At 42.4% G+C, this 16625-nt stretch overlaps 1 protein-coding gene across 1 annotated transcript in view; it reads right to left on the bottom strand.

The window, feature by feature from the left end:
- Positions 1–6865, bottom strand: part of LOC112069546 (SLAM family member 9) — a 43500-nt gene extending 36635 nt beyond the window's left edge. Inside the window, exons 1-2 of the mRNA XM_070438581.1 lie at positions 6762–6865; positions 141–461 (exon numbers count right to left, since the gene is read on the bottom strand). Of these exons, the coding sequence (XP_070294682.1) occupies positions 141–461; positions 6762–6816 (376 nt within the window). The 5' untranslated portion in view covers positions 6817–6865. The remainder of the gene's footprint in view (positions 1–140; positions 462–6761) is intronic.
- Positions 6866–16625: the final 9760 nt, after the last annotated feature.

The following is a 16625-nucleotide window of genomic DNA, read 5'->3' as shown; positions in this document are numbered from 1 at the left end:
ACAGAGTTCACTGTCAGGACTGGAGGCTCAACTCTCTCTAAAAACAAGTAGACCAACATGGTTAACTTCACAGACTGAATTAAACGGATTATCCTAATAGCTGTCACTGTACAGAAAAACAGAGAGAAGAAGAAACCTACCTTGAACTGATATCTGGTACTTTGCAACATCTTTGTTATTTTGCCCACTCACTGCTGCAGTATAACATCCACTGTCTCCTTCATTTAGGTTCTTCAGCAGAAGAGAGAAGTTTCCCTCAATAAACTCAGCCCTGCCTTGGTATTTAGGGGTGACTTGTGACTCGATTTCATGGATGTATGTTACTACATTGTCTGATGTGTTAAACATCCACTTAAAACTATTCAACCTTTTCAGGTTCTCTTTAACTGTCATATATCCCGGGACATCCAGACGAACATCCTGTCCCTTCTCCACAAACACAGGGGTCTCAGAGCTGGACACTGAAATAAACAGACAGAAGAAGAACAAAAAAAGATGAAGAATAACTCCAGCAAGACAAATAGATGAATGAGGCAGTGCATTTGGAAAGTTTTCAGACCCCTTGACTTTTCCAGATTTTGTTACGTTACAGCCTTGTTCTAAAATATAAATGAAATCCTCATCAATCTACACACAATAACCCATAATGACAAAGTGTCTGGAGGAAACCTGGCACCATCCCTACGGTGAAGCATGGTGGTGGCAGCATCATGCTGTGTGGATGTTTTTCAGCGGCAGAGACTGGGAGACTAGTCAGGATCGAGGGAAAGATGAACGGAGCAAAGTACAGAGAGATCATTAAAGAAAACCTGCTCCAGAGCGCTCAGGACCTCAGACTGGGGTGAAGGKTCACCTTTCAACAGGACAACGACCCTAAGCACACAGCCAAGACAACGCAGGAGTGGCTTTGGAACAAGTCTCTGAATGTCCTTGAGTTGCCCAGGCAGCGCCCGGACTTRAACCTGATCGAACATCTCTGGAGAGACCTGAGAAAAGCTGGGCAGCGACCCTCCCCATCCAACCTGACAGAGCTTGAGAGGATCTGCATAGAAAAATGGGAGAAACTCCCCAAATACAGGTGTGCCAAGCTTGTAGCATCATACCCAAGAAGACTCGAGGCTGTAATTGCTGCCAAAGGCGCTTCAACAAAGTACTGAGTAAAGGGTTTGAATACTTATGTAAATGTGATATTTCATTTTTTGCTTTTTTTTATTTACAGAGACCACTGCAAAAATTATTAGTTTCTCTGGTTTTACTAGTTATAGGTATGTGTTTGGGTAAAATGAAAATGTTTTTTTTTATTCTATAAACTACTCACAACATTTTTCCCAAATTCCAAATAAAAATATTGTCATTTAGAGCATTTATTTGCAGAAAATGACAACTGGTCAAAATAACAAAAAAGCTGCAGTGTTGTCAGACCTCGAATAATGCAAATAAGTTCATATTCATTTTTAAACAACACAATTCTAATGTTTTAACTTAGGAAGAGTTCTGAAATCAATATTTGGTGGAATAACCCTGATTTTCAATCACAGCTTTCATGCGTCTTGGCATGCTCTCCACCAGTCTTTCACATTGATGTTGGGTGACTTTATACCACTCCTGGCGCAAAAATTCAAGCAGCTCGGCTTTGATTGATGGCTTATGTCCATCCATCTTCCTCTTGATCACATTCCAGAGGTTTTCAATGGGGTTCAGATCTGGAGATTGGGTTGGCCATGACAGGGTCTTGATCTGGTGGTCCTCCATCCACACCTTGATTGACCTGGTTGTGTGGCATGGTGCATTGTCCTGCTAAAACCAATCCTCAGAGTTGGGGAACATTGTCAGAGCAGAAGGAAGCAAGTTTTCTTCCAGGACAACCTTATACGTGGCTTGAKTCATGCGTCCTTCACAAAGACAAATCTGCCCGATTCCAGCCTTGCTGAAGCACCCCCAGATCAAACCGATCCTCCACCAAATTTAACAGTGGGTGCGAGACCTGAAGAGGTCTTCAAGCCAGTGTCTCGCACCCACTGTGAAATTTGGTGGAGGATCGGTTTGATCTGGGGGTGCTTCAGCAAGGGGCTGGAATCAGCAGATTGGAATTTGGGAGAAACGTTGTCAGTAGTTTATAGAATAAAACAAAAAATGTAATTTTGCCCAAACACATACCTATAAATAGCAAAACCAGAGAAACTATAATTTTCAGTGGTCTCTTAATTTTTTCCAGAGCTGTATATCAACTCAGCAAAAAAACTTGTAAACCCTTGTAAAGGGTTTAAATATTGTTTCCCATGCTTGTTCAATGAACCATAACAATTAATGAACATGCACCTGTGGAACGGTTGTTAAGACACTAACAGCTTAAAGACGCTAGGCAATTAAGATCACAGTTTTGAAAACATAGGACACTGAAGAGGCCTTTCTACTGACTCTGAAAAACACCAAAGAAAGATGCCCAGTCCCTTCTCATCTGCGTGGATGTGCCTTAGGCATGCTGCAAGGAGGCATGAGACTGCAGATGTGGCCAGGGCAATAAATTGCAATGTCCGTTCTGTGAGACACCCAAGACAGCGCTACAGGGAGACAGGACGGAGCGTTCGTCCTCGCATGTGGCAGACCATGTGTAACAACACCTGCACAGGATCGGTACATCTGAACATCACACCTGCCGACAGGTACAGGATGGCAATAACAACTGCCAGAGGTACATCAGGAATGCACAATCCCTCCAACAGTGCTCAAACTGTCCGCAATAGGCTGAGAGAGGCTGGACTGAGGCTTGTAGGCCTGTTGTAAGGCAGGTCCTCACCAGACATCACCGGCAACAACATCGCTATGGCACAAACCCACCGTCCTGGACCAGACGGCACTGGCAAAAAGTGCTCTTCACTGACGAGTCGTGGTTTTGTCTAACCAGGGGTGATGGTCGGAATCACGTTTATCTTCGAAGGAATGAGCGTTACACCAAGACCTGATTCTGGAGTGGGATTGATTTGGAGGTGGAGGGTCCGTCATGGTCTGGAGCAGTGTGTCACAGCATCATCGGACTGAGCTTGTTGTCATTGCAGGCAATCTCAATGCTGTGCGTTACAGGGAAGACATCCTCCTCCCTCATGTGGTACCATTCCTGCAGGCTCCTCCTGACATGACCCTCCAGCATGACAATGCCACCAGCCATACTGCTCGTTCTGTGCATGATTTCCTGCAAGACAGGAATGTCAGTGTTCTGCCATGGCCAGCGAAGAGCTTGGATCTCAATCCCATTGAGCACGTCTGGGACCTGTTGGATCGGAGGGTGAGGGCTAGGGCCATTCCCCCCGAAATGTCTGGGAACTTGCAGGTGCCTTGGTGGAAGAGTGGGGTAACATCTCACAGCAAGAACTGGCAAATCTGGTGCAGTCCATGAGGAGGAGATGCACTGCAGTAATTCATGCAGCTGGTGGCCACACCAGATACTGACTGTTAGTTTTGATTTTGGACCCCCCCCCCCCCTTTGTTCAGGGACACATTATTCCATTTCTGTTAGTCACATGTCTGTGGAACTTGTTCAGTTTATGTCTCAGTTGTTGAATCTTGTTATGTTCATACAAATATTTACACATGTTAAGTTTTCTGAAAATAAATGCAGTTGACAGTGAGAGGACGTTTCTTTTTTTGCAGGGTTATGTATTGCCCCCAAAATATGTAGAACCTTTTTTTCCTTTGTCATTATGGGGTATTCTGTGTAGATTGTGAGGAGAAAAATACTATTTAATCCATTTTATCCTGGGGTCTGAATACTTTCTGATGCACTGTGTATGAATTTCACAATGCAACTCCCCAAAGGAATATGTGCAAATTGATAATTTTTGCAAATAGCCAAACGTGCTGACACATAATCTCCTGATTGAAAAAAAACAACCTGTTTGCATCTTTTGGAGTTTGGGTTGGAATTTCCCTATACACCGTATTTGCCACATTTTTCAATGATTAACCCATTTTCTACAAAAGGTTGGTCAAACAAGCATTGCGATTGGTTAAGAYGCGTTTTAAGGCATTCTAAGCCTACGACGCAAAAATGGGCATCTTGTTTTCTTTTCTATCTGAGAAATCACWGCGCTTCCACTGTCCCATCAGCCCAGCCGGGCAATTCATTAACTTGATCTCCACTGTAAAACTAATCTAGACATTATTTCCCCTTGATTCTAGCCTAACATTTGGTCTGACATTTTCAACATTRTTTCAATATTGAAATTCGATCTCCACTGTCCCATAGAGGATTAGCGTGTTAGGACGAGAGATYTTCTGTCAGCCAATCAAAATCATGAAACAGAAGAATTTTTATGGATATATACAAAGAAATGTCAATAGAAAAACAGGCCAAACGAAATGCAGCTAGTTTGCTAGTTTGCTATGTTTCCAGCTTAAGTTTGAAGTGATTGTTTTAACTGTGTAGTTGGCTAGCTCCTCTGAACAACATTGTCYTGATGAGCGAGCACATTTTCTATGCCAGGTCGAAATCGYGGATCATTAGCTCATTGTTATGGATGTGTACAAATAAATGTAACCAGAAAACAACTTAAACAAWTGCAAATGCAGCTACTTTGCTGTTATTCTGGCTGTGACTGTGTTAGCTGTAGTTGGCTAGCTAGAAAGGAAGGGATACGAGCTTTGCCAGCCAGTATGGCAACGGAACATTTAGATGAGCGACTAGGTCTTGTCCATAGATATAGAACAAAAAGACTACAGAGAGTCCCGTCTCTGACAACCTAACCTATWCGGTCAGCCGGCTTGGCTAGCAACTATAGATATGTKTTGGGACTAGGCCTATATTTTAGTTGAGGGATGAAATAGTACCCTCGTACCAATGATCGCTGCACAGCTGTGCTAAAAAAGTAGTTACACATACCTTTACGATAAATAACTAGTATATCTTACACAACATACACTACATGACCAAAAGTATGTGGACACCTGCTCATCGAACATCTCATTCCAAAATCATGGGCATTAATATGGAGTTGGTCCCCCCTTTGCTGCTATAACAGCTTCCACTCTTCTGGGAAGGCTTTTCTTATGTTGGAACATTGCTGCGGGGACATGCTTCCATTCAGCCACAAGARCAWTAGTGAGGTCGCGCACTGATGTTGGGCGATTAGGCCTGGCTCGCAGTCGGCSTTCCAATTCATCCCAAAGGTGTTTGATGGGGTTGAGGTCAGGGYTCTGTGCAGGCCAGTCAAGGTCTTCCACACCAATCTCGACAAACCATTTCTGAATGGACCTTACTTTGTGCATGGAGGCATTGTCATGCTGAAACAGGAAAGGGTCTTCCCCAAACTATTGCCACAAAGTTGGAAGCACATAATCATCTAGAATGTCATTGTATGCTGTAGCGTTAAGATTTCCCTTCACTGGAACTAAGGGGTCTAACCCGAACCATGAAAAACAGCTCCAGACCATTATTCCTCCTACACCAAGCTTTACAGTTGGTACTATGCATTCTGGCAGGTAGTGTTCTCCTGGCATCGGCCAAACCCAGATTAGTCTGTCGGACTGCCAGATGGTGAAGCGGGATTCATCACTSCAGAAAACACGTTTCCACTGCTCCAGAGTCTAATCGTGGCAAGCTTTACACCACTTCAGCCTACTCTTGGCATTGCGCATGGTTATCTTAGGCTTGTGTGTGGCTGCTCGGCCATGAAAAACCCATTTCATGAAGCTCCCGATGAACAGTTCTTATGCTGAAGTTGCTTCCAGAGTCAGTTTGGAACTCGGTAGTGAATGTTGCAACCGAGGACAGAAAATGTTTACCCGCTTCAGCACTTGGCGGTCCCGTTTTGTGAGYTTTTGTAACCTACCACTTCCCGGCTGAGCCGTTGTTACTAAGCACTGACAGTTAACCAGGGCAGCTCTAGCACGGCAGACATTTTACATATTGACTTGTTGGAAAGGTGGCATCCTATGACGGTGCCATGTTGAAAGTCACTGAGCTCTTCAGTAAGGGCCATKCTACTGCCAGTGTTTGTCTATGGAGATTGCAAGGCTGTATGCTTGATTTTATACACCTGTCAGCAACGAGTGTGGCTGAAATAGCCGAATCCACAAATTTGAATGGATACTTTTGTATATATATGTTGTGTATCAGCTTTTCAGTTTCAGAAACCATTCAGTAAAAGCAACTTGATGAAGTATAACTTCAGGAAGTACAACCTAATCTGCCTAAAAGCATAGATAACTTGGGTGCTCAGAGAGTGGGCGTTTTTCAGCACATATATTTGTGGTCGAAATTTCTAAAACAAGTTGAGCTACGCAGTTCCTGTAGTTAGAAGTTTCTATGCTTCAAATGGCGTTGTTTAGTTTCCTGTCACTGACTTTCCTATAACTGACACTTTTATAACTTTTTATCACAGTAGTACAGTATACTATCACAACCCGAAATTGCTATATTACTCATTACTTTAGTCTATAGCTTCAACATATGTTTAAAACGACAGTAACATCATTAAACTTTACCCTAAAGTTAATGACATGTTTTCAATTCAAAAGTCTTAATCAATTACTTGTAAAGTTCAATATATCACAACACGACTTAAAACAACACTTCAATAGATCATATGACTTCCAGTGTCACCCACTGGTTAGACAACCAGTACACTGATTAGACTGGTTATAAGAAGAGTAATCAGCACAAATGATACTGCCTGTTACTTACTGTATCTACTAACAGATTATAGACAGATGTCTAGTCAATATAATTAATTTCACTATACAGATGTCTTAGAAAATGTTTTTACCTGTTTGATGGAGAAGAGTTAGTAGAATAGCTACGGTGAAACGCAAGGTCGCCATACTTTGATAAATGACTAAACCTAAATGAGGAAGTATTGTCACATAGGCCTATACTTCCACTTCCTCCAGTAGCTTTTTACACCCATAACCGGAAGATTAACACATTCTGTAATTTTAACATGTTCCATGCATGTGAAATGACTTGATAACCTATGTATTTAGGAACTGCATATGCACTCCAAAACACTCAGGTATTTGTGAAAGCAAAGACGGGGTAGAATGCATTTTTATCATGTTACAAATCAACTTGTGTTTAATATAAGATTTGTTATTGTGTAATTATATTTTTCTTAACACGTTTTTAACATGCACATTTCTGTTAGAGCAGTCCCTACCAAATTACTGACACCCAAATACGGGAGCCATGCCTTTCATTAACTAGCAGAAAACAAATAAATCAGTAAACATTCATACCGGTTATTTAGACTATGGCGAAATTGTCTGTATGAACGCAGCTGTCACTGTATTGAAGCCTATGCATTGCACTCTTTTAGTTTATAAAGCACTCCTGCATTAACCTCCACTGTACCTTACTTAATTGTTGACTTATAGACATCAAATCAAATTTTATTGGTCACATACACATGTTTAGCAGATGTTATTGCGGGTGTAGCGAAATGCTTGTGTTCCTAGCTCCAACAGTGCAGTAGTATCTAACAATTCACAACAATAAACACAAATCTAAAAGTAAAAGAATGGAATTTAGAAATATATAAATATTAGGACGACCTAAAATACAGTAGAACAGAATACAGTATATACATATTAAATGAGTACAGCAGCATGTAAACATTATTAAAGTGACTAGTGTTCCGTTATTAAAGTGACCAGTGATTCAATGTCTATGTATATAGGGCAGCAGCCTCTAAGGTGCAGGGTTGAGTAACTAGGTGTTAGCCGGCTAGTGATGGCTATTTAACAGGCTATTTAACAGTCAATTTGCTCATCTGTAAACGTTTGAGGGTCTTCAGCCTCCGGAGGTTGAAGAGGTGCTGTTGCTCCTTCTTCACCACACTGTCTGTATGGGTGGACCATTTGAGATCATCAGTGATGTGTACGCCAAGGAACTTGAAGCTTTTCATGTTCTCCACTGCGGTCCCGTCAATGTGGATAGGGGCGTGCTCCCTCTGCTGTTTCCTGAAGTCCACAATCAGCTCCTTCGTTTTGTTGACGTTGAGGGAGAGGTTATTTTCCTGGCACCACTCCGCCAGGGCCCTCACCTCCTCCCTGTAGGCTGTCTCGTCATTGTTGGTAATCAGGCCTGCTACTGTTGTGTAGTCTGCAAACTTGATGATTGAGTTGGAGGCGTGCATGGCCACGCAGTCATGGGTGAACAGGGGGTACAGGAGGGGGCTTAGCACGCACCCTTGTGGGGCCCCTGTGTTGAGGGTCAGCGAATTGGGGGTGTTTTTTCCTACCTTCACCACCTGAGGGCAGCCCATCAGGAAGTCCAGGGCCCAGTTGCACAAGGCGGGGTTCAGACCCAGGTCTCCAAGCTTAATGATAAGCTTAAGGGTACTATGGTGTTGAAGGCTGAGCTGTAGTCAATGAACAGCATTCTTACATAGGTATTCCTCTTGTCCAGATGGGATAGGGCAGTGTGAAGTGCGATGTCGATTGCATCATCTGTGGATCTATTGGGGCGGTATGCAAATTGAAGTGGGTCAGGTAAGTTAGAGGTGATATGATCCTTAACGAGCCTCTCAAAGCACTTCATGATGACTGAAGTGAGTGCTCCAGTCACCTTGCCATGGTTAAATGGGGTGGTTCAGGCCTCCAGTTTTGCACGAATGCTGCCATCCATCCATGGTTTCTGCTTTGGATAGGTTTAAATAGTCACAGTGGGAACAACATCCCCTATACACTTCCCGATGAACTCAGTCACCGTGTTTGTGTATACGTCAATATTATTCTCAGAGTCTACCCGGAACATATCCCAGTCAGCGTGATCAAAACAATCTTGAAGCATGGATTCCGATTGGTCAGACCAGCGTTGAATAGACCTTAGCATGGGTACTTCCTGTTTGAGTTTCTGCCTATAGGAAGGGAGGAGCAAAATGGAGTCGTGATCTGATTTATCAAAGGGAGAGCGGGGGAGGGCCCTGTAGGCATCCCGGGAGTGGGAGTAACAGTGATCGAGCGGTTTAGCAGCGCGAGTACTACAGTCAATGTGTTGATAGAACTATGGTAGCGTTTCCTCAAATTTGCTTTGTTAAAATCGCCAGCTACAAGAAATGCGGCCTCAGGATATGTGGTTTCCAGTTTGCACAAAGTCCAGTGTAGTTCCTTGAGGGCCGTCGTGGTATCGGCTTGAGGAGGAATATACAGGGCTGTGACTATAACCAAAGAGAATTCTCTTGGGAGGTAATATGGTCAGCATTTGATTGTGAGGTATTCTAGGTCGGGTGAACAAAAGGACCTGAGTTTTGTACGTTATCACTTTAACACCATGAGTAGTTAATCATGAAACATACACTGCCGCCTTTCTTCTACCCGGAGAGTTCTTTATTCCTGTCAGCTCGATGTACTGAGAACCCAGCTGACTGAATGTGCGGGGACAGTATTTCCGGAGAGAGCCATGATTCTGTGAAACAGAGTATGTTACAGTCCTTGATGTCTCTCTGTAAGAAGATCCTTGCTCTGAACTCATCTACTTTATTGTCCGGAGACTGAACATTAGCGAGTAATATACTCAGAAGGGGAGGATGGTGTGCACGCCTCCTGAGTTGGACTAAAAGTCCACTCCTAATAGCTCTTCTCCGCCGGTGGTGATTTGGAGCAGCCTCTGGGATAAGTTCAATTGACCTGGGGGGTACGAACTAAGGATCCAATTGAGGAAAGTCATATTCCTTAATATCAGTCCTTAAGCCATTTTGCCACAACTTTGGAAGTATGCTTGGGGTCATTGTCCATTTGGAAGACCCATTTGCGACCAAGCTTTAACTTCCAGACTGATGTCTTGAGATGTTGCTTCAATATATCCACATAATTTCCCCCTCCTCATGATGCCATCTAATTGTGAAGTGCACCAGTCCCTAATTCAGAAGAGCACCCCCACAACATAATGCTGCCACCCCCGTGCTTCACGGTTGGGATGGTGTTCTTCGGCTTGCAAGCCTCCCCCTTTTTCCTCCAAACATAACGATGGTCATTATGGCCAAACARTTCTATTTTTGTTTCATCAGACCAGTGGACATTTCTCCAAAAAGTACGATCTTTGTCCCCATATGCAGTTGCAAACCGTAGTCTGGCTTTTTTATGGCGGTTTTGGAGCAGTGGCTTCTTCCTTGCTGAGCGGCCTTTCAGGTTATGTCGATATAGGACTCGTTTTACTGTGGATATAGATACTTTTGTACCTGTTTCCTCAAGCATCTTCACAATCTTCACATCTTCACAAGGACCTTTGCTGTTGTTCTGGGATTGATTTGCACTTTTCGCACCAAAGTACATTCATCTCAAGGAGACAGAACGCGTCTACTTCCTGAGCGGTATGACGGCTGCGTGGTCCCATGGTGTTTATACTTGCGTACTATTGTTTGTACAGATGAACGTGGTACCTTCAGACATTTGGAAATTGCTCCCAAGGATGAGCCAGACTTGTGGAGGTCTTGTCTGATTTCTTTTGATTTTCCCATAATGTCAAGCAAAGAGGCACTGAGTTTGAAGGTAGGTCTTGAAATACATCCATAGGTACACCTCCAATTGACTCAAATTATGTCAATTAGCTTTTAATTCAATTAGCCTATCAGGAGCTTCTAAAGCCATGACATAATTTTCTGGAATTTTCCAAGCTGTTTGAAGGCACAGTCAACTTAATGTATGTAAGCTTCTGACCCACTGGAATTGCGATACAGGGAATTCTAAGTTAAATAATCTGTCTGTAAACAATTGTTGGAAAAATTACTTGTGTCATGCACAAAGTAGATGTCCTAACCAACTTGCCAAAACTATAGTTTGTTCACAAGAAATTTGTGGAGTGGTTGAAAAACTAGTTTTAATGACTCCAACCTAAGTGTATGTAAACTTTCAACTTCAACTGTATCTGATGATGTCTGGACAAAAGGAGAGAGAATTTCATATGCAAGGACTACGAACAGTGCATTTGGAAAGTATTCAGATCATTTGACCTTTTCTAAAATTTATGAAATAATTTCCCCCCCTCATAAATCTACACACAATACCCCGTAATGACAAATTGAAAACAGGTTTTTTGAAATGTTTGCAAATTTATTACAAATATAAAACAGAAATACCTTATTTACTTTAGTAATCAGACCCTTTGCTATCAGACTCGAAATTGAGCTCAGGTGCATCCTGTCTCCATTGATCATCCTTGAGATGTTTCTGCAAGCTGATGAGTCCACCTGTGGTAAATTCAATTTATTGGATATCATTTGGAAAGAAACACACCCGTCTATATAAGGTCCCACAGTTGACAGTGCATGTCAGAGCAAAAACCAAGCCATGAGGTTGAAGGAATTGTCCGTAGAGCTCCGAGACAGGATTGTGTTGAGGTACATATCTGGGGAAGGGTTCCAGAAAGTGTCTGCAGCATTGAAGGTCACCATGAACAAAGCTGCCTCCATCATTCTTAAATGGAAGAAGTTTGGAACCACCAAGGCACTTCCAAGAGCTGGCCACCCAGTCAAACTGAGCAAATTGGGGGATAAGGGCTTTGGTCAGGGAGGTGACCAAGAACCCGATGGTCACTCTGACCGAGCTCCAGAGTTCCTCTGTGGAGATGAGAGAAACTTCCAGAAGTACAACAATCTTTGCAGCACTCCACCAATCAGGCCTTTATGGTAGAGTGGACAGACGGAAGCCACTCCTCAGTTAAAGGCACATGACAGCCTGCTTGGAGTTTGCCAAAAGACACCTAAAGGACTCTCAGACCATGAGAAACAAGATTATCTGGTCTGATGAAACCAAGATTGAACTCTTTGGCCTGAATTCCAAGCTTCAAATCTGGAGGAAACCTGACACCATCCCTACAGTGAAGCATGGTGGTGGCAGCATCATGCTGTGGGGTTGTTTTTCAGAGAAAGGGACTGGGAGACTAGTCAGGATTGAGAGAAAGATGAACAGAGCAAAGTACAGAGAGATCATTGATGAAAACCTGCTCCAGAGTGATCAGGACCATAGACTGCGGCGAAGGTTCACCTTCCAACAGGACAATGGCTCGAAGCATACAGCCAAGACAATGCTGGAGCGACTTCGGAACAAGTCTCAATGTCCGTGAGTGGCCCAGCCAGAGCCCGGACTTGAATCCGATCGAACATCTCTGGAGAGACCTGAAAATAGCTGTGCAGCGACGCTCCCCATCCAGCCTGACAGAGGATCTGCCGTGAGGAATGAGATAAACTCTCCAAATACAGGTGTGCCAAGCTTGTGGTGTCATACCCAAGAAGGCCCAAGGCTGTATTCACTGCCAAAGGTACTTCAACAAAGAACTGAGTAAATGGTCTGAATACTTATGTAAATGTCACAGTTCAGTTTTTTATTTGTAATACATTTTCAAAAATGTCTTAACTTTTTTTGAATTTCTTTGTTAATAACAGACTTTTCCCACTGAAACCCTATCCATGGTCAAACGTGGATAATGTGACAATAATTCTAACATAAGGAATGGGGGAATGGTCAGTGGGGAGATGTAGAAAACAAATGTCATATTGTTTTTCATTTTGTGATGTCATTAAAAAGTGTATGGACGAAATACTGTAACTTGGAAAGGATATCCCCTTTATCTGTCAAGTTTCCATCCAATTGCATTGTGCATATGATGTGTGTTAAGATAGGAATGTGATTTTAACTTCTCTAGGATAGGGGGCAGCATTTTCACGTTTGGATGAAAAGCATGCCCAAATTCAACTGCAACCTACTCATCCCCAGAAGATAAGATATGCATATTATTAGTAGATTTGGATAGAAAACACTGAAGTTTCTAAAACTGTTTGAATCATGTCTGTGAGTATAACAKAACTTATTTAGCAGGCGAAACTCCGAGGACAAACCATTCAGATTTAATTTTTTAGGTCACTCTCTTTTCAATGAGTTTTCATTGGGAATCCAGATTTCTAAGGGACCTTCTTGCAGTTCCTACCTCTTCCACTGGATGTCAACAGTCTTTAGAAATTGGTTGAGGTTTTTCCCTTGAGAAATGAAGAAGTAGCACTGTTCAGAATGAGGCTCCAGTGAAGTGTACTGCTTGTTAGAGGCGCGTGACCTGAAAGCTAGCTACAGTTTTTTTTTTCCTGTATTGAACACAGACCATCCCGTCTTCAATTTTATTGATTATTTACGTAAAAAAATACATGAAGTTGTATTACAAAAGTAGTTTGAAATGTTTTGGCAAAGTTTACAGGTAACTTTTGAGATATTTTGTACTGGAGTACTGGATATGTGTCAGGACTTGAGAGAGATGCGTCAAGACCTCATTTTAGCTTTAGAGTATATTAACCCATGCTTAATTTGGTTTACAGGAGAGAATGTTTTCAGACTGTTGGTAAATTGATTATTTGTGGTGTCAGTCATGATCAGATCTGGGTTCAAATACTTTTTGAAATCATTTAAAATACTTTAGGTAGCTTTCCTTGAGCTTTCCTGGTGCAATGGAACCAATCAAATAATTGGAAAACTGCAAACTCTGCCCATCTGGCACTCTAGACAGCCTGAAGCAAAGCTAAGGAGCTGGTTTCTCAAACAAAGCTCAAGCCTTAAACTATAAATGGAGATTCTCCATTGAAAAGGCTTCTTAGTCCACAACAAGGCTTAATGTATGTCTGGGAAATCCGGTCCTTAAAGTATTTGAACGATTTCAGATAGTATTTGAACACAGGTCTCATCATGATGATGTCATTCTGGAGATATTGGTCGTGTTCCTCTGCTCACACGTAACAGATGTTGCTGATGCATTTCAGATTTTACAATGTCTAGATATGTATTTCACTTATCAGCTAACCACATCACACAGTATGTTATGGCAATCTGGTGCCTGACGGCACAGTCAAAGATGTGGCACGCAACCATTGGTTGATGCATGCAACGTCTGCGAAGGGGAACACAACCAGCATTACCATGATGATGATGATGATGATGATGATGATGATGAAGGATGTAAAGTTGATGAAGATGGATTGTGATGATCGACTTGGAAGGCTTTTTGTATTTTATTGTTTTGTTCTAATTTGTTCTCTCAGAGGCCTTGAAGACTGAGTGTTTTGTTATGAAAACTATATTTTGGTATTTGTTTCATTAGTCCATTGTTGATATAGTCCCAAAATGTTTAGCATAAAAATATATAATACAAAATGCATCATTCTTTGAAAGTTACATTTTAATTTAACCTTTTTTTTCGACAGGGAATCCTGCTGAGACCAAGGTCTCTTTCACATATGAGCCCTTCATACACATCAAAATACACATCAATAATACACTATACACATCAATATACACATCGATATATACCAACAGTCTGAAAACATTCTCTCCTGTAAACCAAATGAAGGTGTGAGTTCAATGGGCTCCCGAGTGGTGTAGCGGTCTAAGTCACTATATCTCAGTGCAAGAGGTTTCACTACAGTCCCTRGTTCAATTCCAGGCTGTATCACATCCGACCGTGATTGGGAGTCCCATAGGGCGACGCACAATTGGCTCAACGTCGTCCGGGTTTGGTCGGGGTAGGCCGTCATTGTAAATAAGAATTTGTCTAGTTAAATAAAGGTTACAATTTTTTTTYTTTTTTTTTAAACATACACAATACACATCAATATACACATTAGTACACAGAGATTATTCCACAAGAAAGGAGCAAAAAAAACTAAAGCAGATTTACCTAACTCAGTGGAGATCAAAGGGATCTCCAGAGTTCTCCATCTCTGAGATCGGGTCTGGTGTCTTGTACATCTGTAAGTTAACAATAAAGTAAGGTACGGCGGAGGTTTATGGAGGAGGGCTGTATAAACTAAAAGAGTGCAATGCATCGACAAACGAGACTTCAGAGAGGGCCACCCTAATTTCTGATACAGAATGCAGTGATGTGTACTGAATCTGTCTGTCACGTCTGCTCCCGCTCTTCCCTCCCCCTCAGGCGCCAGGTTGCCCTTCATCGCACACTCCTGCCATCTATTACGCACACCTGCCTTCCCTCATCATGCACATCAGCGATATTGGACTCACCTGGACTCATTCATCATCTGTTTATTTTCTCCCCTATATTTGTCAGTTCCCTTGCTCTGTTCCCTGCTGCTGCATTAACATTAAATTGTCTTTTGTTTGTGTTACCTGTTTGCTGACTCTGTTCCTGTCTCGTTCCATGTCCGTTCTTTATTAAATGTTTTACTCTCCGTACCTGCTTCGTCTCTCCAGTGTCATTCCACATGACAGGACGGCAGGGGGTGCCTCAAGAGGGGGGGAGGGTACTGTCACGTCTGCTTCCGCTCTCTACCCCTGGCGCTCGAGGGCGTCAGGTTGCCCTGCATCACGCCTCCCTCGCTGCAGCAGGATGGACAGGCGTCTTGCCTCAGCCGGATCGCCAAGCTCCCATGCCTCAGCCGGCTCGCCAGGCTCTCAGACTCTGTCGGTTTGTTGGGCTCCACGCCCCAACCGGCTTGCCCAGCGCCCATGTCTCGGCCGGTTCTCCCAGGTGGGACGCCGGGTGGCGCCCCAAGAGGGGGGGAATACTGTCACACCTGCTCCCGCTTTTCTCCCCCCTGACGCTTGAGGGCGCCAGGCTGCCCTTCATCGCACACTCCTATCATCCATTATTTCGCATGCCTGCCTGCAATGATTGTTTTTTGTATTAAAACCTGTTATGGCTGCAATCCCGACGTCGGAACACCTATGACAACATCCAGCTCAAGTGCAGGGCGCGAAATTCAAAATCTATTTTTTTTAAATATTTAACTTTCACACATTAACAAGTCCAATACAGCATTTGAAAGATAAACATCTTGTGAATCCAGCCAACATGTCCGATTTTTGTATTCACAAGATATTTGTCTTTCATTAGCTATCCACATATAATTTGTCTGAAATGTTTTATGATGTGTAATTATAGTTGACGTTGGTGTCTGTATTTCTCTGGTACTCCGTGCGATTTCTGACTGTAGCTATGATGGTGGCTATGATAGTAGCTGTAATGTAAAACTGATTATAGCTAAAATATGCACATTTTCGAACAAAACATGGATTATTGTGTAACATGTTATAGGACTGTCATCTGAGGCTGTTTTTTTAGGTTATTTAGGTTGGTTCTATGTTAGTTAGGTTAGCTTTGTGCATGCTACTTGCATGCTACCGTTGCTGTGAAAATGTCTGTCTGTCTTTTCTATTTGGTGGTGAGCTAACATAAATATATGTGTGTTTTCGCTGTAAAACATTTAAAAATCGGAAATATTGGCTGTATTCACAAGATCTTTGTCTTTCATTTGCTATCCACCATATATTTTTCTGAAATGTTTTATGATGTGTAATTAGGTAGTTGACGTTGGTGTCTGTATTTCTCTGGCTACTCCTGGCGATTTCTGACTGTAGCTATGATGGTGGCTATGATAGTAGCTGTTGTAAAACTGATTTATAGCTAAAATATGCACATTTTTTGAACAAAACATAGATTTATTGTGTAACATGTTATAGGACTGTATCTGAGGTAGTTTTTCTAGTTATTTTAGGTTGGTTCTAGTTAGTTAGGTTGGCTTGTGCATCCTACTTATGCATCTACTTGTGCTGTGAAAAATGTCTGTCCTCTTTTTATTTGGGTGGTGAACTAACATAAATATATGTGGGTGTTTTCTCTGTAAAACATTTTTAAA

The sequence above is a fragment of the Salvelinus sp. IW2-2015 genome, unplaced genomic scaffold (genome assembly GCF_002910315.2).
Source record: "Salvelinus sp. IW2-2015 unplaced genomic scaffold, ASM291031v2 Un_scaffold1046, whole genome shotgun sequence".
NCBI lineage: Eukaryota > Metazoa > Chordata > Actinopteri > Salmoniformes > Salmonidae > Salvelinus > Salvelinus sp. IW2-2015.
Note: the sequence above shows the minus strand (reverse complement) of the source record. Positions and strands in the feature narration are given on the sequence as shown.